The sequence below is a fragment of the Episyrphus balteatus genome, chromosome 3 (genome assembly GCF_945859705.1).
Source record: "Episyrphus balteatus chromosome 3, idEpiBalt1.1, whole genome shotgun sequence".
In the NCBI taxonomy this organism is placed as follows: domain Eukaryota; kingdom Metazoa; phylum Arthropoda; class Insecta; order Diptera; family Syrphidae; genus Episyrphus; species Episyrphus balteatus.
In genome coordinates, this window is record NC_079136.1 from 95012847 (window position 1) to 95034589 (window position 21743).

A 21743-nucleotide genomic window follows, 5' to 3' on the forward strand; every position below is an offset into this window, starting at 1 on the left:
TTTGCCACTAGCTCTTGGACTATGTAGGTATTCAGTCAGTAAGTATTAAAAGTTAAGCTTCAAAGCTTAAACTTTGGAAATTAAAATGACGGGACCCTTATTATATAGTGAATGGAAATCGAAATGAAATAATTGGGTCCAAAGTGATTTTGATGTGCAAAGGCCAAATTTATAATATTTTAAATTAAAAAAAAATATTTATCTACTTAAGTAGAACCTAAAATGGAAATTAGCGGCCTTCGAAAAGTGGAAGTTAAGTCAATGAATTGGAAAAAATTCTGGAATTTAAATTGGTTTGTTGTCATACATTTTAAATTAAATACCTACGATTTAAAAATGATTTTATTTTTAGGAAACATCAACTGTTGTGAATAAAAGACAGTTACTAGCAGATATTTAACTTCAAAACAGCTAGTTCGAGTGAATGAATAGAAAAATGAGGTAAGTAAGAACTTTGTTCTTTTTTTTGAATCACGTAATTAAACTCAGGAAAAATTTAAAAATCGTTAAAGCCGTTAAAACCAAATTTTTTATAAATAATTTTTTGAGAAAAAAAAATTAAAATGGTATGCCATTTTGTAGCAAATTATGTAAATGTTTTTGTACAAAAAATTTCGTTGAAATCGAATTATTAGTTTTGGAGAAAATCGGATTAAAAAATAACGATTCTATTACCATTAACAAAGATTTTTGAAAAAAAAAAGAAAATTTCACTCAAAGATAGACCTTGGCCGGTATGCATAAAAAATAGTAAATACTAGCAATATGAAATTAATAAGTATAAACTAGGTTTGATATGCACAAAATGTGGACAAAAAACGTTCATACTGTACAATTTTTCAAGTAATAGCATTTACTATTTTGTATGCATTATGACCCCTTGTCTTAAAAAAGTGCGTCCCGCGAGTCCGTCTGTCTGTCTTTATAAATTTTAATATAAGCCAACAAAATTTTAAAAATATCTATTTTTCGATTTAAAAAAAAATTTAAAGTTACAAAATGGCATGCATGCCAATTTTAATTTTTTTTTTTCAAAGAATGATTTACAAAAAAAACTAGTTAAAAAAAGACTAACGGTTTTGAAAATATTTTTTCAAAATTTTTTCTATCATTGACTAAGTGCTATATACACTCCTGCTCAAAATTAACGCACACTTTTTTCTTCTTTAGTCATACCCCTACATCTTATTTAAAATGGCTTTTAAATTATTTGTTGTATTTTTTTGTGTTTGGTTATTATTAAGCAAGTCAGAAAAATGCTAAACTGCAACAGTATTATCAACCAAAAAAAAGATGAACCAAATTTAGCAATTTAAGGTCTGAAAACTGATATTAAAATAATTTTTGTTTTTTAAGAAAAAAAATTTTTAAAAATGGAAGCACGTGACAGTTCTTTCCAATAATTTTATTCAATACTTGGCATTGTCTCCTCTAGCGCTTATGACAACTTGGAGTCATCTATTCATTCCAAGAATTAACATTTGAAGGTTTTATTGTAACTTTTCTTTCACTCCAATTTTCTGTGGACCAAGAATGCTTGTAGGTGGATTTCGGCCGCAAATGCACTTTTTTCAACATTTCCTACACATGTTCTATTGAATTCAAATCCGAATATCTGTGTGGTCAATTCAAGGGTGGCATATTTTAATCTTGAAGATATTTTCAAACCACTCTAGCATGCATTATCGTGCATCAGACTGAACTGTGGACCAAATCTAGGGGTGATTGGAACCGCATGGTGTTCGAGGATATCAGTCAAGTATTTTTGGGTATTTAAAGTAGGTCTAGGAGAGCTCACTAACTCCGTAGGTGTTGTAAAGCAGAGTTTACTTCATGAAAATTTATGACTCATCTCTAAAAGGTTAGCGGGTTGACAGATAGACTTCAGCATATCTCTCCAAATCTTCCCCACAAACATTTTACTCCATACCTTCAATTTAAGATCACTCCTGCCTTATTTGAGAAAATAACCACGATACTGTGAGACAAAGTAATAGTAGGAATTTTCTGTAAAATAAATATGATGTGCGTTAAATTTGAGCAGGAGTGTATTAAATCAAAAATTTAATTTTAAGTCCAATTGAAATAGTAAACTAAAAAAAGTGTGCGAGATCACGACTAAACGCAAAACAGTATTGTTTGAAATAACGCCCTTATAATGCTAAAGTAAAACCAAAATTATTTTAACAATATGGATGCCGATTGAATAGGCTAAACTCAAGCATTAAAATATTGCATTTTTAATGATGATTTATCTTCCAAAAAATTCCTTTAATAGTATTTTTGTTTGGTCATACTAAGGGCCATTTCAAAAGAAGCCGGGAACCGGCCAAACGCGTAGCCGGATTTTTTACATTCGTTTTCATAAAAATGCGTTCCCAGCAACCGTCTAATCAGGACGGTTGGCCGGTTCCCGGCTTCGTGTCAAATGGTACTGAAGGTTTTGTGTTCTTTCACGTCACAAAAGGTTTCTTTTTAATCCGGAAAAGCTTAAGTACTCTGGATTCACTCCAGTCAGATCTACATATATTTGAACACGAACTTGCTTAAAGTAAACTGACACGCAATAACCGAAAAAAATCTCATGATCTGAGGGAAAATTCGGTACGCAGAGTATTAGAAAAATCTGTATTGGAACTTAAAAAACTATTTCCAGATTTTGTTTGCAGATGCATACCTTTTACAGACCATATTCACTACTTCATTTACATCATATAAAAGTACCTTCTGCAAAGCAAGCACTTAACAAAAAAGTGGAAACATTGGTAGCGCTGCAAATCTTCCGAAAAATTCTATATCGCTGTCATTAATGGCGATGCCATTGAAAGGTGTGGACGTGATACTTTTTGTCGGTTCAGTAGCAACGCGAAATATTTTTTCTCAAATTCAATTTCAATTAATTTTATTCGTCGTTTGTTTTACTGCAGCCCTACGATTATAATTAAATCTCAATATTGTTTTTGCATATTTCGAAGTGCTTTTATGTGTTAAATAAACTAGAATTTCGTAAAATAAACAAATTATTAATAATAATTTGTTTCGTCGTTCTCTGTGCTCTCAAGGAGGACATTTTTTTACAATCTACATAATTTTTCCTTCCGTTCCGACTACGTTAAAAATCCTCCCAAATCAGAAAAGGAAATTTATAAAAAAAAGCACACAAAATAAAATAGTTTAGTGCAAAAATTGCAAATTAAATGCGATAAAAAAGACGATGAATTTAATGTGAAAACTAAGAAAAATTAGCAAAAAAAAAAAAAAAAATATTCGAATTTTTTTTTGTCGTGTTTTATACCTTTTGTGTTTGTTCCGTGTGTGTTTGCTTGCTTACTGCTCGCAATCAGCAGCCCGCAGCTCTAGCAGCAGCAGCAGCATTTTGAGCTGTTGTTGTTTTGTAGTCGTGTTTGTGTGTAGTGTAGTGGTGGCGGATAAAATACAAGAAAAAAAAAAAAGCGATTTGGACTCTGGGACGACGACGTGAGGTATTTTTCAGTGACCCGTGAGTGATTGGGTTAGAAAATTGCCCAGAAGAGCAGGAAAACAGATTTTTTTGTTGATTGTACTTGAAAGTGTAAAGAGGCGATGTCCGAATCGGGGTCGCCAGCAAGAAGTCATCACAGCCGCCGTCAATTGGTAGGTGTGCTTTATGATAGCTTATATCATAATTTTATTATTGTCTTTTAGTAAAGGACACATGTTTTTGTATGCTAAAGAAGACTCGATGAAAATCTTTTTTTTACCGACCTTTGCAAATCCTATAACATGCTGTTTCTATTTTCAACCTGATAGTATCAATCTTAAATTAAATTTCATACGATTAATTGAATTGGCGCTTAAAAAAAAAAAAATTATTTCGTATGAGCAGGTTGAGAAGTTTGGCCTTCTTTTCTCTCCTGATTCTCGAGGCAAGACTTTTGCTTTTTACTGAATAATAAAAAAAAAAAAAAAACAAACCAGCTTGACTGGTTTTCTGGATGGAATTGGATTACTTATCGATATTGAGCCGCTTCTTCTATGCCTACTTTTCTTATAACAAGTTAGTTACAATAAACTACAAAGAAGAATGCACGGCTTTGTGATATTTGGTGGGAAGAAACCTAAAGAAGCGATTAAGTTCGGGGGTGATAAACCAATTTTATTAATTTTTATATTTAAAAAGTGACATTTTCATGGTAATATTCCCTTTTACTTTCATTCCTTAGAAACTTGGTGGATCTCATTCCAGGCTAGCATTAGGTATTTTGTTTTTTGACAAGTTGTTTTTTTTTCCAAAGAGCACATTTTCGTTTGTTGTTTTTCATTAGAATTTCTTTTATTTATATCTCAATAAAAAGTTATAACTAAATGCACCCGCGCGCAATGTTCTATGAATAATCGGGGGAAAATTCATTGTTGCTTGGTTGGCTGACTTCACTAATACTGATTGGTCATTTTCTGAATGCGGCATTTCGTTTTCCATTTAACAAAATGCCATACGTTCGAAGTGACAAATAAAAATACACAACACATACGTAGCTGGTTTACTTATCTTTTAAAATTTAACGTGTAAGTTTTTCTAGAATCTTTCATACGTCTGTCAATTGGGTTGTCTTGCTTATTTGCTTATTATTTTATCCAACTTGTGTCTTGACTTTGGCAGTTCTCACGCAAGACTAATTTTTTTGTTTCTAGCATCGACTCGACACCGACCGACGCGGCCAGTATCTTATTGTTTGTCCAAAAGTATGAGACTGTGATTTAACATTTTAATCGTAATCAATTGCAGATTCAGCGCTCGGCATAGGTATTCAGACATTTACGTGTGTACGCGTAGTTATACCTGATTTTGATTTTTGTTTTGTTTTTCTCTGAGTATAATATCTATCTATATGTAGGAAATGCAGCAAAGACGCAAAGACCTTCACTCGATTTCGTTTGTGTTGCCGGAAAAAGTTATACCATTTGTTTTGCAAAAAATGTACTTTCTGTTTTAATAAAGATGGGTAGAATATGTATTTCTAGTGAAAATATGATGGTTAGGGACTTCAGTTCTTTGAAGAACAAATTTTCAGCTGTTTTGGAAATAATACAATTTTTGAAAAAAGGTGTAGGTATGCATTTGGTACCTACAATTTTGGGTAACATACCTATAATTTCGAACAAAAACCAAACATGTACAACAGTGATATTTTGACCCTTAAAAAAAAGGTGTTTGCACTCTGTTTTTATTTAAGGGGTAATAACACCTTGTAAACCACGAAATCGAGCGTCATTTTCATCAGCGTGTAAAACAAAGAAGAAATATTATTTTCTTTTGGTGTTTGCTTAGTTTAATTAAGTACATAAATAGGTAACAAATAAGCTAATGTTAAATTTTTTAATGATGTGAAATTTTTTAAATTACGGTGTAGTTCAGTGTGATAGTAAAATCCTGTGCTCTCATCGGGCGACCAACTAACTCCTACAGTTTTTAACCGATTGGGCTGAAATTTTGTGTGGAGCTTAAAAATGCTATTCTCTAGTGAAGATTTTTTTTGAAATATCAATTTTTAAAGAAATGGCATTAGTTTGAAAAAATTATTTTATTCCAAAAACAAAATTCGTTGAAAAAAAGACCATAAAATCGTTAAATTTTAATATTTCAAAAAAATCCTACGTACTTCACTAGAGAATAGTATTTTTAAGCTCCACACAAAATTTCAGCCCAATCGGTTAGAAACTGTAGGAGTTAGTTGGTCGCCCGATGAGAGCACAGGATTTTACTATCACACTGAACTACACCGTAATTTAAAAAATTTCACATCATTAAAAAATTTAACATTAGCTAATTTGTTACCTATTTATATACTTAATTAAACTAAGCAAACACCAAAAGAAAATAATATTTCTTCTTTGTTTTACACGCTGATGAAAATGACGCTCGATTTCGTGGTTTACAAGGTGTTATTACCCCTTAATAAATCTATTCTTTCAATATTATGCAAGGTCAAAGTAGAATTTATTATATAAAAGATGTGCAAACTATGCTAGCTAGCTAATTCTATGAAAAACGCTTCAGGAAATTTTGAGGTATTCTCTTGTTAAATTACGCAATTTATCAAGAAGCGCAAAAATCTCTCATGCATACGTAATATATATTGATATATGTACTAGCAATTCTTAATTCGTACATTGTACGAGAACAGGATTTGAACCCCCACGCACACGTCCCCTTATGATAAATAATTTTTTTTTGTTTTAGTTTTAGAAATCTATATTTTTGCTATTAAAATATAATTAAGAAGTTTCAACTCATAAGAAAATATAAATATGTTAGGAGATAACCCATGTTATGTATACAGAATTAGTACTGAAACATGAGTACCTCGGAAATCAAGGATATTTTGAGGAATTTATGCGAAAAATTGAGAGTGTATATTATACGTTTGGTTATTTTTTTGAAACATTTGAAGATATCAGAAGAAGAAGGGGTTAAGTGCCAAATTTGTAGTTTTGAGTAATCGTCGTTTAAAGTTTTTGGTAAAGCTAACTTCTAAATTAATGACTCTAGATGAATGCCAATAGAACCAAAATTGAAGTTGTCATTTGAAACTTTTATCAGATGGAAGAAATAAAAAAATTCAAAAATGTCACTTAACCCTTCTTCTCCTCATTGCTTCATTTATATGCTACGAGTCAAGTACTCAAACTATTTCATTTGTTGAGAATCAGCTTCAAGGGGATCACAAAAGTAAAAGAAAACATTGGTATTTTAATCATTAAGAATAAGAAAAAAAAAAAAAATATATATTTTTCTGACTAGTACGTAAATATTTAATATTACTTTCTAACCCGATCACATTCACCAACCTCCCGAAAAGCACGACGGGAATGCAAGTGAAACGTTGTGTCAAAATTTGAAAGCAATAGGCAAAGAACTTTACCCCCTTATTCAGAGACAAATTTAGTTCTTTTAGCAACAGTCACAAATTTATTTAAAAGAAATAACCACGCGCAAGGACATAACCTAAAAAACAGTTAAAAACGACACTTTAGATTTTCTAACAAGAATATCTCAAAAACGTAATATGATAGAATTTTCTGCCTTTCTGTTTTTCTAAGGCAAGAGTCCCCGTGAGCAGTGAACATCTCTTTAAAACAATCTGAGGTTTTGTCCCTTTCTGTCTAAGGCCTTAATTACAGCTAGAAAATAAATTGTATCTATAAATTTATTTTATTTCTCGGATTCATTTTCTAACCCAACGAAAGCTCAATAACTAATGAGGTGTTTTTAAGCAAACTAAAACTACTACTTCTCCAAGCCCATCATTTTGCGAATTTTTTGAACTACCCTAGTAGCAAGAAAAAAATCTTAATTCTTGAAAAATCGTGTACTCGTAATACTCTTCACTCTTTGAAAAAAATGTATCTAATTCCAAATATTTTTTATTTAGTTCAGCCATTTATTTGAATTATTGTTAATGTTTGTACATGGTTTCGATCCCCGGCCTAAATAAGGAATGAATTTTCTCTACACGAAAACGCAATTTCTTTGTCTTTTTCTATTTTATTTACTTCGTATTTTGTATTTTATTCGAACTTTTTTCGAACATTGGCAACACGTACATACGTATTTCATAGACAGTGAAAAGATATACCTCAACCACAAACATTTATTACTGACGAGAGACAAGTACACACTTGAAATGATAAGAATTTCTACGTTTGCGCGCTGAGTAGCAAAACTCGTCAATGTGTGTTTTCTCCTAATTTTGCCTCTTTTAAGGGGAAAGCAGCAAAACAGATTCAGCATGAAAAGGCAAAGTGAAATATTTGTCTTCAGATAAGGGGAATTTTTTTCAAAAATACAATAACATCATTTATTTGTGCTGCGCAGCACCCTACAGAATACAAAAACAAAAATTAAATCTGCAAACATGATTTTTCTTGCAATTTTCTCAGCGTGGGGCAATGATTTAGCTGAGATTTCTGTTTTGTAAAACCTTTTAAGAGGTACGGGCGGAACCTACGAACACGTCATCCGTTTATTTAGTTCTGATCGTAGTGGCAGAGAGTCACAAACAAAAATTCTACATCAAAAATGATTACATATAAATGAATATTTACGGAATTTGAATTACATTTAACTGACATATGATAAGGAAAGATTTTTTGTTTATTTATATGAAGTATAGGTACTTGAATCTTAATTTGATTATGTATAATGATAAGCGCTTTAATTATTTCGGAGTGATTTTATCAGCATAGTAGCTTTATTTTTTATCCAGAAAATCGATAATTTATTTTAATTGGATGTTTTGTAAATTATTCCCAGTAATATGACTAAGTTATGAGTAGAGTACTATGAGTTGAACTATTGCCGTGATGATGACGATTACGATGATGATATTAAATAGGTTCATCATCAGTTGATTCTTATAACAATAATAAAATGCACGTTTGGGTTGCACGTACTTGCTTTTCAATAGAAATTAAAAATAAAATGCACGACTGGGTCGCACGAACTTGCTCTTAGAGTTAAAGTTGCTTAAATTTTTAAGACTTTTTATATAGAAATTTGGAAAAAAATAAAATTCTTAAAAAAAAAAAAATACTTAAAAAAAAAATAAAATAAAATCTGAAATCAAATTGCCCTCCAAAACAAGTATGCAGTTTTGATTGATATACGGCTCTATTCTGCTATTCGATTCACGTGAAAGTCTAAAATAATTAGCCTTTAAATGGGGGATAAAATTAAATTTAAGTAATTTATTTTTCTTTAGAATTGCTAAGACAGGCGGACACAACGTTTTGATTTCAAAAGTAAGATGCTTTTCTAAGCCAGTTTGACGTAATAAAGCCATGAAATATTTCGATTCACGTGAATCGAATAGCAGAATAGGGCTGATATTAAGAAGCATTTTTAGAAAAAAAATTTTCAAAATCGTTAGAGCCGTTTTTTAAAAAAAACTAACTTTTTATAAATAATTTTTTGGAAAAACAGTTTTAAAATAAAATTGGTATGCCATTTTGTAGAAATCACTAATCAACATCTAAAAACAAAATTTAAAAAAATTCAATGTCCCGTTTTTGAAAATTTGATGTTTCAAAAAAAAATTTTCAAATTTTTTTTAAAAATCCAAAAATTATTTTTTTGGTAATTTTATTTTTGGTTTATATTAAAATTATATAAATGCTTCTTCACAAAAAGTTCAGTTGAAATCGAATGAGCCGTTTCGGAGATAATAGGACTTGAAAAAAAAAAACGGCTATATGGCAGGTACCGTTAATAATAATTTTCAAAAAAAAATGTTTCATTAAAAGATAGACCTTAGCTTAAAACTAACATTTGAATTTTTTAAACAAAATCGTTGGAGCCGTTTTCGAGATATTTCAATTTTACTTATGACATTTTTGGTCCAAAAAAATTAATTCCAAAAACCCCTCTGGAGAGTCGCCAAATAACGCTACATACCAAGTGTGACATTAATCGGTCCATCCGTTTAGGCTGTAGCTCCTTATTCAGATAGACAGACAGACTGACAGACAGACAGACGGACTTCCGGGACCCACTTTTTTGGCATTCTCTACCATCGTAATGTCATGGAAAAATGTTATCTCAACTTTTTTTTTTTGTACGAATGCATAACTTGATATATAGTACCTATATCGCAAGTAAAAATCCTTAACTAAGTTAATCATCGACTCAATGAAAAGGTTTAAACAATATAATATGTGTTATTTAGAAAATACGAGAAAAGACGCGATTAGGTTGGAAAAATAAATCGCACGACTGGGTTGCACGTACTTGCTCTTATGGTAAAAGGGTAAAAGTAGCTACCTATGATATTAAAGCTTTTTATTATCAAAGATAATTTAAAAAATAATTCCAATCACAAAAGTTCTTGCAAATTTTCTATGCGATATATAGAGGCTTATGCCCGTCGTACACCTAGCGTTCAACGCACTCAACGCGAATTCAACAAATTAATTATAAAAAAACGATGCCACTATACGTATACTTTTTAATTAATTCGTTTAGCAGCTATCTCCAACCGTCTAAACTCGTTGTTTGAATATAATTGAAAGTACCATCGATTAGAATTTAAGGTTTTAAATTTGCGTTGAATGCGTTTAGCGCTAGGTCTACGATGGGCATTACTGTAGAACAATTTATTTTTAGATTATTTGCAAGAACCAGAACTAATACATATGTGTATAAGGGCGTTCGTTTTTTTTTGAATCAAGTTCCTAAGTAGAAAAACTGTTTCTAAATAATATATTCAATCACTCCGCTTAAAAATAAAAATAATTTTCATTATTTTTTCACTTTGTATAAAAAAAATCCTCTAATTTTTTCAGACTTTTATTTTGACACTAGATAGATGGCGCCCCAAGAGGGTTAAAGTTTTTTATCATTTGAAATAAGTATGTGTTGACCTATGAGGCCATTTTTTTTTAGATATAAACTTCAATCAAAATTGTTTGATGAGGTTGTTGTTTACGTTAAACAACGTTTTCAAAAAGGTACATTATGTATATACCATTTTTCTAAGACCAGCGGTTTAGTCAGGGCATTTTAAAAGACGAGGTTTTTTTCTTTACAAAGATATATGAAGCACGTTGTTGTTAGTGTAACCGTTGATTTTTAATAATTTTAATAGAAGTTTAGGAAAAATGGCATATATATACGGTGACCATCCGTCCCGGTTTACCCGGGACTGTCCCGTATTTCTACAGCTTGTCCCGGGTTTTTATTTAAGCAACTCGGGACGTATAAGTGTCCCGTATTTTGTAATTTGTCCCCTGATTGTCCCGTATTTGCACATTCTCTGATTTTTGTATTCAATATTTTAAATAACTTGTACGGAAAACAATAAAAAAGTGATTGGAAATTAAAATTTTTCGGATAAAGCCTAGTACGCTGCTGAAGCAAAAAGAAAATTTTTCTAAGTCTCCAAAGTCAAAAAACTGTTGCTGCAAGAAAAATTGCCTGGAAAAATAAATGGGAGTGACAAACGATTGAAAACTCTCCATATATTCTTGCAAAGGTAAGAATTTCGTTACCTTAGCTGCGTATTGTGCAACGAAAAGCAAAATTTTCGTTTACGATTTCGTTGTGCTGGTTTTGTATGAACATTTTCGTTTCGCTTCTAGACTAGGCTTCAGCTTTTTTTAAATGTTCGTCAATTATTTAGTTCCAGCTTCTCTTTGTTAGGTTGCTACACCAGGTAAAAACGAATAAAGAACAACATATGGAAGAGTAAAGATCCCAGATAAGTTGAAAAACTGTTAAGGACATTTTGTGTTAAAGATCATACAATTTCAAAATCATTTGAAATAAAATTGAAATGTTAAAAAACATCTCTCCCGATTTTGATTAAAAAAACTTTGATAAAAAAAAGTTATTAACAGACATTATTATAAAACCATTTTCTTGATTTCTGATTTCGTAAACGACTTAAATGATTTCAACAAAAACGCTCCCATAAAATGGTTTAGAAAATCTTGATATCAACACAAGGAAAAATTATGAAAACTCATTTAAAAAAATTTAATTTTTTTTTAAATCAATATTTTCAAAACGATCCAACGAATTTTGTATCTGTCCCGGGTTTCGCTTCCAGAAATATGGTCACCGTACATATATATGAAAGAAAAAAAATAAATTTGGCCACAAACAAATTCGGGGCGTGGGGAGTGGAGTGGTCGAAAAAGTGGGGTGGGTGTCAAAATTCATGGGTTTTTACGATTTCTGTAAAAAGTAGACCTCCTATTGAAAAAATTTGAATGCAAAAGTTGTAGATAATAAAAATGTCTACAACTTTTACTGAAACCATTTTTTTTAACTGAGAAAAATAAAAAATACGATTTTTCCGTCTATTTTTATCTTTAACAAAAATGATTGGATTTTAACAAAACTGGTGCCCATGTGTTAAAAATTACTTTGTTATGCTTCTTGCCTATTTTAAATGATTTCTGAGGCAAATATTTATTTTTGAATTTTTGACGAATTTAATTTAAGGGGTTATATCTAGTTGTAAGTGCGAAAAAACGTTCTTTTTTGTGGATTTTTGTGAAGAGGAATTTATAGTCTAAGAGCCGGCAGCATATTTTGGCAGTTTTGATATAACCGAAATTCGAGTATGCACATATCTAGATATGCACCACAGTATGTCAACGGAAAAAGTCTGGCAGTGATCTTTTTCAGCTTTCTCTTGCCAGACGCATCCAAAGTGCAGCAAAAAATCAACTTTTGGCGTTTTGGTATAACCGAATAAATGATACACCAAAAAATCATAAAAAATCCCCTGATTTCGAAACTGTGGGTACCGCAAGCTTCTTTTTCAGCTTTCCCCCCGCCAGACCGCTTTAAAGCATTTTTAAGTGCATTTTTCTAATAAAAAACCTAATTACTTATTTTCTGTTAGGTATTACCGAATGATGGTAACAAATTAATATTCTATGTCTATTCCAGGTCTAGAAAATATAATTTTTAGCCAGCTATTTTTCAGCCTTCCCTCTGCCAGACGCATCCAAAGTGCAGTCAAAAATCAACTTTTGGCGTTTTTCTAGATATAAACCGAATAAATGATACACCAAAAAATCATAAAAAATCCCCTGATTTCAAAAATGTGGGTACCAGAAGTTTTTTTTCAGCTTTCGCCCCGCCAGACCGCTTTGAAGCATTTTGAAATGCATTTTTCTAATAAAAAACCTAATAGCTTATTTTCTGTTGGGTATAATCGTATGATGGTAACAAATAAAAATTCTATGTCTATTCCTGGTTTAGAAAATATAAGTTTAAGCCAGATATTTTTCAGCCTTCCCTCTGTCAGACGCCCTTAAAGGTTTCCCAAACAGGTTTTTCCATACAAAAAACACCTAGTTTCTGTTTTTTTCTTATAAAATTGAAATAATATTTTTTTGTTTAGAGTAACCATATGGTGGCCAAATATTAACTTTCTCTGCCTTTTCCTGTTTAAGAAAATGTAAGTTTAAGCCAGATTTGTTTCAGCCTACCCTCTGCCAGACGCCCTAAAAGGTATCTCAATAGTACGGGAAAGTTAAATTTTGTTATATGGGGGTCTGGGAAAAAATCCGAAATGCATTTTGACTTCAGGGCTCGAAAGGCATAAAGACACGAGTCTTAAACCACATTTTGTACAATCGCACCAAGAGTCATTTGGCCGCCATTTTTTTTTTTAATAAAAATTTTAGTTTTTCACATAACTCGCGTATTTTTGAACCTACAGAAAAACAATGTATGACAAACTTGAAATAATTTAATTTTCTATAATATATGTTAAATAACATTTTTCGATTATCCCTTTGGTTTAAAAGTTAGGGTGTTTTTTTTTAACACGTCAAAAAGTGATTTTCTTATTTTTGTCATATCTCTTTTACTTGAGCGTTTTTTTTTTTAAATTTGTTCGTACTAAAAGTTGTAGATCTTTTTATTACCTTCATTTGTTACAATATTGGTTTTTCGATTTGACAGACCGTTTTCGATCTGTAGGCAAAAAACTTCAAAAAAATTGCAATTTTTTGTATAGGGACAAACAAAATGACTCTTGGTGCGGTTGTACAAAATGTGGTTTCAGACTCTTTCGATCCCTAGGCTTATGCTCTTTCGAGCCCTGAAGTCAAAATGCATTTCGGATTTTTTCCCAGACCCCCATATAACAAAATCTAACTTTCCCGTACTATTGAGATACCTTTTAGGGCGTCTGGCAGAGGGTAGGCTGAAACAAATCTGGCTTAAACTTACATTTTCTTAAACAGGAAAAGGCAGAGAAAGTTAATATTTGGCCACCATATGGTTACTCTAAACAAAAAAATATTATTTCAATTTTATAAGAAAAAAACAGAAACTAGGTGTTTTTTGTATGGAAAAACCTGTTTGGGAAACCTTTAGGGGCGTCTGGCAGAGGGAAGGCTGAAAAATATCTGGCTTAAACTTATATTTTCTAAACCAGGAATAGACATAGAATTTTTATTTGTTACCATCATACAGTTATACCCAACAGAAAATAAGCTATTAGGTTTTTTATTAGAAAAATGCATTTCAAAATGCTTCAAAGCGGTCTGGCGGGGCGAAAGCTGAAAAAAAACTTCTGGTACCCACATTTTTGAAATCAGGGGATTTTTTATGATTTTTTGGTGTATCATTTATTCGGTTTATATCTAGAAAAACGCCAAAAGTTGATTTTTGACTGCACTTTGGATGCGTCTGGCAGAGGGAAGGCTGAAAAATAGCTGGCTAAAAATTATATTTTCTAGACCTGGAATAGACATAGAATATTAATTTGTTACCATCATTCGGTAATACCTAACAGAAAATAAGTAATTAGGTTTTTTATTAGAAAAATGCACTTAAAAATGCTTTAAAGCGGTCTGGCGGGGGGAAAGCTGAAAAAGAAGCTTGCGGTACCCACAGTTTCGAAATCAGGGGATTTTTTATGATTTTTTGGTGTATCATTTATTCGGTTATACCAAAACGCCAAAAGTTGATTTTTTGCTGCACTTTGGATGCGTCTGGCAAGAGAAAGCTGAAAAAGATCACTGCCAGACTTTTTCCGTTGACATACTGTGGTGCATATCTAGATATGTGCATACTCGAATTTCGGTTATATCAAAACTGCCAAAATATGCTGCCGGCTCTCGGTCTATTAGTTATATAAACATAAAGAATACATGTACTTGTACATATAGCAAATTTTATGTATTAAAAGAATTCGTTGTGTATTTAAATAAATATTGGGTTCCGTTATTTTTGTAGTACATCTCCTAGATGACCTCCAAAAAAAGGTGTCTGGGGGTGAGCAAGATATCTCTGATCACAATCACTTAAAATTAAAAAATCCAAAAGATTTATTTCCAGGATAGACGAATGCAGGATAGACGATTTTTGGCAAAATGGTGGCTTTCCAAAGAAAAAAAAAAAATCGTTTTTTTCACGAAAATTAACACTAAAGTTCCTTAACAAATCGAATTATTGTCAAAAACCTTATTCCTTCGTAAAAACACACACTTTTTAAACATGGTTCAATTTTAGTTTTGAGGTTTATACCAAAAACCTTAAATTACCATTAAGCTTTTTCAGCAGCTAATTTTGTACTGTTATAAGGTATTCTGCAACTTTTCTCTTGAGAAGCTCCAAACGACATTTTCTATGGAATTCATGTTTGGAAAATTGATAACAAGCTCAAAACTAAAATTGAACCATGTTTAAAAAGTGTGTTCTTAATAATGAAGGCACTTATTGTACAAAAAAGGGAAACATACAACATTTCCAAAAAACGGGGTTCCCCCTTTTGCATAATATTTTTTATCCCAATGTGTACATTTTTATTTTTTTTTAGTTAATCCGTATTTACGTAATAAGATAACTGAATAAAACTAAAAAAAACTAAGCTACTTCGATAAAAACCTCAAAAATCGAGCAAAATAAACCAAAAATATGTATTTTTTCGTATGTGAGTGCAATCTAGTCACCTTCTCTGCGCTCTACTCGCGAAACGGTTCATCTTACAGAAAAATGTGCTGCGCATATGTTGTAGATAATTTCACGACCATCAATTTGTATATAACCTCTGATGACCTCCGATCAATAGGTCGCGAGATATTTGCGAAAAACTTTTCGTGACCTTTTGGCCCCTATAACTCTTAACGCTGACACGATTTTTCACATCCTCATAACAAAGCCCTCATTAAGCTGTATACCAAAATTCAGCCCAGTAGGAATTTTTCCGCAGATTGGGCTTAAAAATGACTAAAATGACTGGGCTACACGTGATATGTCAGCTTTTTAGGTGAAGTGTAAGTGGGCGCTCAACAGACTCAAAGTTTTGACTCAGATGCTGTTCTAGCTAGGTGCTCATGCCTAGTAATTAATTTTTTTTTTAATTTTTCAAGTGAATTAAGTTGTGACGTGGTAAAGTTTTTCATGATATGTTTTTTCTTTCATAAAAAACCACTAAGTGATGTTTTCACAGATTTTTTTTGTTCATTAAAATTCGTCTGTAAGTATTTTTTGCTTAAAGTTAAAACAAAACAGATTTAATCAGTAAAATATGAATGACTCAAAACCAAAGAAACATGAAAATCATTAACTTGGCTGTCGGAAGTATGCGTGCTTATCATATTTAAGCCAAAATCCAACCCCAAGCCAAGTCCTATTACGATATAATCAGATATTAAGGGTAACAAAGTCTAATATTTCAAAGCTGATGAGCGCCCTCTTCCTTTTACTTTTGAGAGCTAAAACTTTCAGCATATGTTAGTATATATATCTGTAGCAAAATAATGGGTGGGGAAGTAATGAATTATATGGTTTATTTTTTTGCCTTATAACGTGGACCACACTAATGTACATTTAAAATAGGTATCATATACATAAATGTATGCATGTACCATTTATCCTGCAGATAATATATTTTTTTTTAATTATTGGCACTAAAATAAACTGAAAATGTTATTTGGAGAATTAGAATTTTTGTATCAATCTTCTAAGAATGCTTCTTCAAAAAAACGACTTAAAGGACTTTTAAATTTTTATGAGCTACGGGATTTTAAACTTTTTATGCAAAAAAAATGTTTCCATACATCCCTCTATACTATAAGCCCTAGTTTGTTCACAGTCGATTATCTTTTAATCAAGGATTATTCCATACAAAATTCCTTGATTAAAAGATAATCGAGTGTGAACAAACCGGCCCTAAATGTGGTTTATGATAAATCAATGTTTATATACTTATCAATCTACTCTCATTTAAATTCCATCACTCATGAAAAAAGGGTGAATCTGGATTCTGTTGTATACTCCACAATGGAGGGAAGGAAAACTCCATTTGTTTCTTAAGGTGCGGTCACAATCAACGTTCAAAATTGTCAAGTTGGAAAATCCCCACCCACCATCGAGGGTTATTACCCAAAACAACTTATCAAAACTAGAACTGATTCACTTTTTGAAAAGGAAGCAATTGTGGAATCATAGATACAAATCATAAACATAATAATGCATATTCATGGTTGTTGTTTATCTTAACCAATGTAATTAAAAAAAAAATAAACTCGAGTTTTCTTCAAAGCAGCTTAAGCAGTGTTTATGAATACACCCAAATGTATATTTGATTAGAAATATTACAATAAATTTTTCTGATATTTTTTTTTTTAGCGCGAAAGGAAACAAAGAAAACTTTACCTAGAAGAATGGACTTTGGGTGACGATGAGGGAGTTCGAGGATTCAGCGTTGCTGAAAAATTGGAATCTCCAAAGTTTGCTCAAGCCGGCATGGTGCGGGAAATGAGAGGTGCCGATTTGACTGTTGGGTGAGTTGTTTTTCTTTTGTTTTCCATTTTCATCATCACCACTCACAAAACAAAGCACCTGTTGCTCTCTGGTCACAGTGAGTGGAAGAAGCTTTTTTTGTATCGTGATGAGCTGTTTTATTTATTTATTTAATTTAATTTTGTAACTTCTGTGTTTTATTTTTAGTTTTCTCCAACAATATGGCTTCAATATCCCACTTTTGTTTCGCGATAAGGCTGGCCTGGGCATTCGAATGCCTTCACCTCAAGAATTCGAGGTTAACGATGTCCGATTGTGCGTGGGTTCCCGTCGCATGTTGGATGTTATGGATGTTAATACACAAAAAAATCATCAGATGACCATGAAAGAATGGGAGCATTATTACGAAAGCACAGATAAACGTCGACTGTTGAATGTAATTTCCTTAGAGTTCTCACACACTCGATTAGACTCCTTCATACAGAGCCCCGATATCGTTCGATTAATAGATTGGGTCGATGTCGTTTGGCCAAAACAGCTGAAAGATGCACAAACGGAAGGTACCAATGTCCTTGGTGATATGATGTATCCCAAAGTACAGAAATATTGCTTGATGTCGGTGAAGAATTGTTATACAGATTTTCATATAGATTTTGGTGGTACCTCAGTATGGTATCACATATTGAAAGGCAGCAAAGTATTCTGGCTTATACCGCCCACTGAAAAAAACCTGCAGTTATATGAAAAATGGGTTCTGTCCGGGAAACAATCGGATGTTTTCTTTGGCGACACAGTTGAAAAGTGCGCAAGAGTGTATCTAACAGCTGGCAATACGTTTTTTATTCCCACAGGCTGGATACATGCTGTGTATACTCCAACAGATTCGCTTGTATTTGGAGGAAATTTTCTACATTCCTTTGGCATAGTCAAGCAGCTCAAAACCGCTCAAGTTGAAGATTCGACTAAAGTGCCGCAAAAGTTTCGATATCCCTTTTTCACAGAGATGCTTTGGTATGTGCTGGCACGCTATGTCTTTGCCCTTCTTGGCCGTTCTCATCTAGAAGGTGAACCGTCCATATCAGAGGTAGAAATCGAACACAAACCACATGTTCATTTAACTCACTATGAACTCTTCGGCTTGAAAGAGATTGTGATGTATTTGTATGATCTGCCACCACAAAAGAAGAATGTACCAGAATTAGTGCGAGACCCAGTGGCATTGATTAAGGATGTTCGAACTCTTGTAGAGCGTCACTGCAAAGATAAGCCTGATATGGCTATTACTGGAGAACCAGTACTCAAGCCACAACCCAACATGCAGCCTGAGTTCCAAATATATGACCGTATGAAAGTAAAGGAACAAATTAAGCTTGAAATTGCCCGTAAAAATCAAGAGTTATTTCAAGAGCATACCCAATTGACGGAATCTTCATGCTCAGTGGCGACGGCTGAAGAAGAAAAACCACTTGAAGAATCAATCAAAGAGGAGCCATTCTCAAATGGTCATTTTGATATATTGGCTGTATCCAGTTGTGGTAGTAGTTCTGCAAGTGGTAGTACCCCGTCTATAGAGGATATGAATTTTGTATCGCCATCTATTACAAAAACAAAACCTCCCAAAAAGATGATAAGTGCTGCAGTGGCAGCAGCGGCTGCCGCTGCTGCATCGGCAACTAGTGTAAGTTGTACCAATATATTGCCATCTGATCTGCCATATACGACAACCAATGCGACAGTTACCAGTGCTGGTTTAGTAGTAAACCAAAATACTGTGATAGTCAGTGCCTCCTCGTCCAGCCAAAGTAGTTCTGTCGATTCTAAAACAAATCAAAACCAGCCTAGACGTCGTCGTACTCGCTGTAAAATATGCGCCGCATGCCAACGTTCCGATTGTGGAGAGTGCAGCTTTTGCTTGGACATGGTCAAATTTGGAGGCCCAGGGAGAGCAAAACAAACTTGCATGATGCGGCAATGTCTTTCGCCAATGTTACCGGTTACTGCACAATGCATTTACTGTCACTTAGATGGATGGCGCCAAACGCCAGTTTCGCCTCAGGCTAAGTTACAAGCTGCTCTTGAAGGGCCATCGGCTTTGATGGAATGTTCGGTGTGCTATGAGATTGCTCATCCGGATTGTGCTGCACTTGCAAATGGAATGACAGAAGATGTCAAAGGTATCATAAATGAAGATCTACCCAATAGTTGGGAGTGCCCGACGTGTTGTAAGTCTGGCAAAAACACAGACTATAAGGTACTTTTCAATAAATTTTAATTCTGTTCCTTGTTTTAAATTTGTTTTGTATTTTTCCAGCCACGCCATTTTCGTGCTCGACAAAAATCATCTGAAGTCCGAAGAGTATCCTGCAGCAGCGATGTTAATTCAATCACCGATGGAAGACACTTCCATGAAAATAACAGCGGTGGATCAAACTCAGCTACAAACACAAATAATAATGCTCAACACCATGATTTTGTTTTCTCTAGTGAATCCGAAATGGAAACCATAAGTTGCAAGAAAGAACTCAAACGTTCATCGATGGCCACTAAAGAAGTCTCAAGTATTAAAACTGAAAAAAATGACAATAACATTCACAATTTAGAAAGCAACAACTGTCGAAATTTAAACCCAAGTTCAACAAAAAGAAGAAAAAGTGACGAAACAAGTTCAAGTTGTAGTGCATTGCAAGATCAAAACCATCATCTTAACTCGGAAATGTTGGAAACAAATTCAAGTGGTTTAGCAGCATCATCAACAGCCACAACTACAACAACGACTATAACATGCTCGGCCACAGCACAACAACGTAAAAAGAACTCGATACGTTCACAATTGGCTCAACAAATGCTAAATTCTTCGACAAGAGTTTTAAAGAAACCATTGTATGCTATCCGACCAACACCATTTCAACAGCCTACAACGCAATCTCCTTCGAATTTAGCTTTAGATGCGACTCTTTTGAAGATTGTTTTTCGGTATTTACCACCCGAGTCTTTGGTTACGTGTAGTTCAGTGTGCAAAATCTGGTCAAATGTATCCGTTGACCCTGATCTATGGAAAGTTATGAGCTGCGCCGAGCACAAATTATCAGCTTCGCTGTTGATGGCAATTGTTCGTCGGCAACCTGAGCACCTCATTCTCGATTGGACGCAAATAGCCAAACGACAATTGGCTTGGATAATTGCTCGTATGCCAGCACTTAAAAATTTGAGTCTACAGAATTGTCCAATCCAAGCAGTTTTGGCTCTGCACACTTGCCTTTGTCCTCCATTGCAAATCTTGGACTTGAGTTTTGTACGAGGACTAAATGACTCTGCAATTCGAGATATTCTTTCACCACCAAAAGACTCACGACCTGGTCTCACCGATTCGAAATCTCGATTAAGAATTCTAAAAACGCTTAAAATCGCAGGAACAGACATATCGGATGTTGCTCTGCGTTACATCACACAAGGGCTGCCTTCTTTGATTCATTTAGATTTATCATCATGTCAGAGAGTGACTGATGCCGGAGTAGCACAAATAGGAACGTGTCCGAGTGCCATAAGCACCCTAGTTGAGTTGAACTTGAGTGGGTGTCGTTTGATCACCGAATTGTCGCTTGATCATCTTAGTAAATGTGAAATGTTGACTTGGTTAGATTTGAGACATGTGCCACAAGTTTCAACACAAGCTGTGATCAAGTTTGCTGCCCGATCTAAGCACGATTTATGTGTGAAAGATGTGAAATTAGTGGAAAAGCGAAAGTTGCCCTTGAGATATTAAATAGTCATTCGTTAGAGACAATCAGGCGGAATTATGTATTTTTTTTTTCCAACTGAATATCTTAATGGTAAGTAGTTTTTTTTAGTTAAGAAAACAAAAAAACCTTTATATAGTTATCTTGCCAAAATTAAACAAATATTTTAATCACAACTAACAACTAATAATGATTCGAAAACAAGTGTGTTAAGCAATTTATTCAATTTCATTGCTGTAAAGCATTGGTATTTCCGTTATATAAATGGCAAAATCTTTGTGTATCTATTTTATATTTTTTTTACGACCGAATTTTATAATAGAATTAACTGGTGCCGTGAAATAACGCCGAGCGAAATAACGCCGAATTCCAAAATTCGGCGTTATTTCACTTTACAAAAGCGAAATAACGCCGAATTTCAACATTCGGCCATATTTCACAATGATAAAGTGAAATTACGCCGATTCGGCGTTATTTCACTTTTTCAGTGAGGCAAATCCTGCTAAGTGGAGCTTAGGAAAAATTTCTATGTAACCACCTGCAGTCAGTTTGGTATTGAAATGCCATATTTTTGGCACAGGGACATAAGGCCCATGGAATAACAGCCACTATTTATTTGTGGGGCTTACGTCCCGCTTGAGTGAGACATAAGTTCCAAATTAAATGTGGGGCTTATGTCAAATTCAGGTTGGACAAAAGACCCACAAATAAAGGATGGGCGTTATGTCTCACTAACAAAGAATTTACAAATTATA

At 33.3% G+C, this 21743-nt stretch overlaps 1 protein-coding gene across 2 annotated transcripts; it reads left to right on the forward strand.

Moving 5' to 3' along the window:
- Positions 1-201: 201 nt before the first annotated feature.
- On the forward strand, positions 202-21312 carry LOC129914712 (jmjC domain-containing histone demethylation protein 1). 2 transcript variants are annotated; one of them, XM_055994056.1, is made up of 5 exons: positions 202-293; positions 353-441; positions 17138-17292; positions 17459-19502; positions 19563-21312. In XM_055994056.1, the coding sequence occupies exons 3-5, from the start codon at positions 17255-17257 to the stop codon at positions 21012-21014; spliced, it is 3534 nt and encodes a 1177-aa protein (XP_055850031.1). In that variant the 5' UTR covers positions 202-293; positions 353-441; positions 17138-17254; the 3' UTR covers positions 21015-21312. The 2 variants fall into 2 exon arrangements, with proteins under 2 accessions (XP_055850031.1, XP_055850030.1); XM_055994055.1 differs by lacking the exons at positions 202-293; positions 353-441 and adding an exon at positions 2788-3633.
- Positions 21313-21743: the final 431 nt, after the last annotated feature.

Excerpts from the sequence above, each read along its gene's own strand:
- LOC129914712 (XM_055994055.1), top strand. The coding sequence starts at position 3,583 with ATGTCCGAATCGGGGTCGCCAGCAAGAAGTCATCACAGCCGCCGTCAA. Across the intron at positions 3,634-17,137 it reads ATCACAGCCGCCGTCAATTG|CGCGAAAGGAAACAAAGAAA; the intron begins GTAGGTGTGCTT and ends TTTTTTTTTTAG. Across the intron at positions 19,503-19,562 it reads GCAAAAACACAGACTATAAG|CCACGCCATTTTCGTGCTCG; the intron begins GTACTTTTCAAT and ends GTATTTTTCCAG.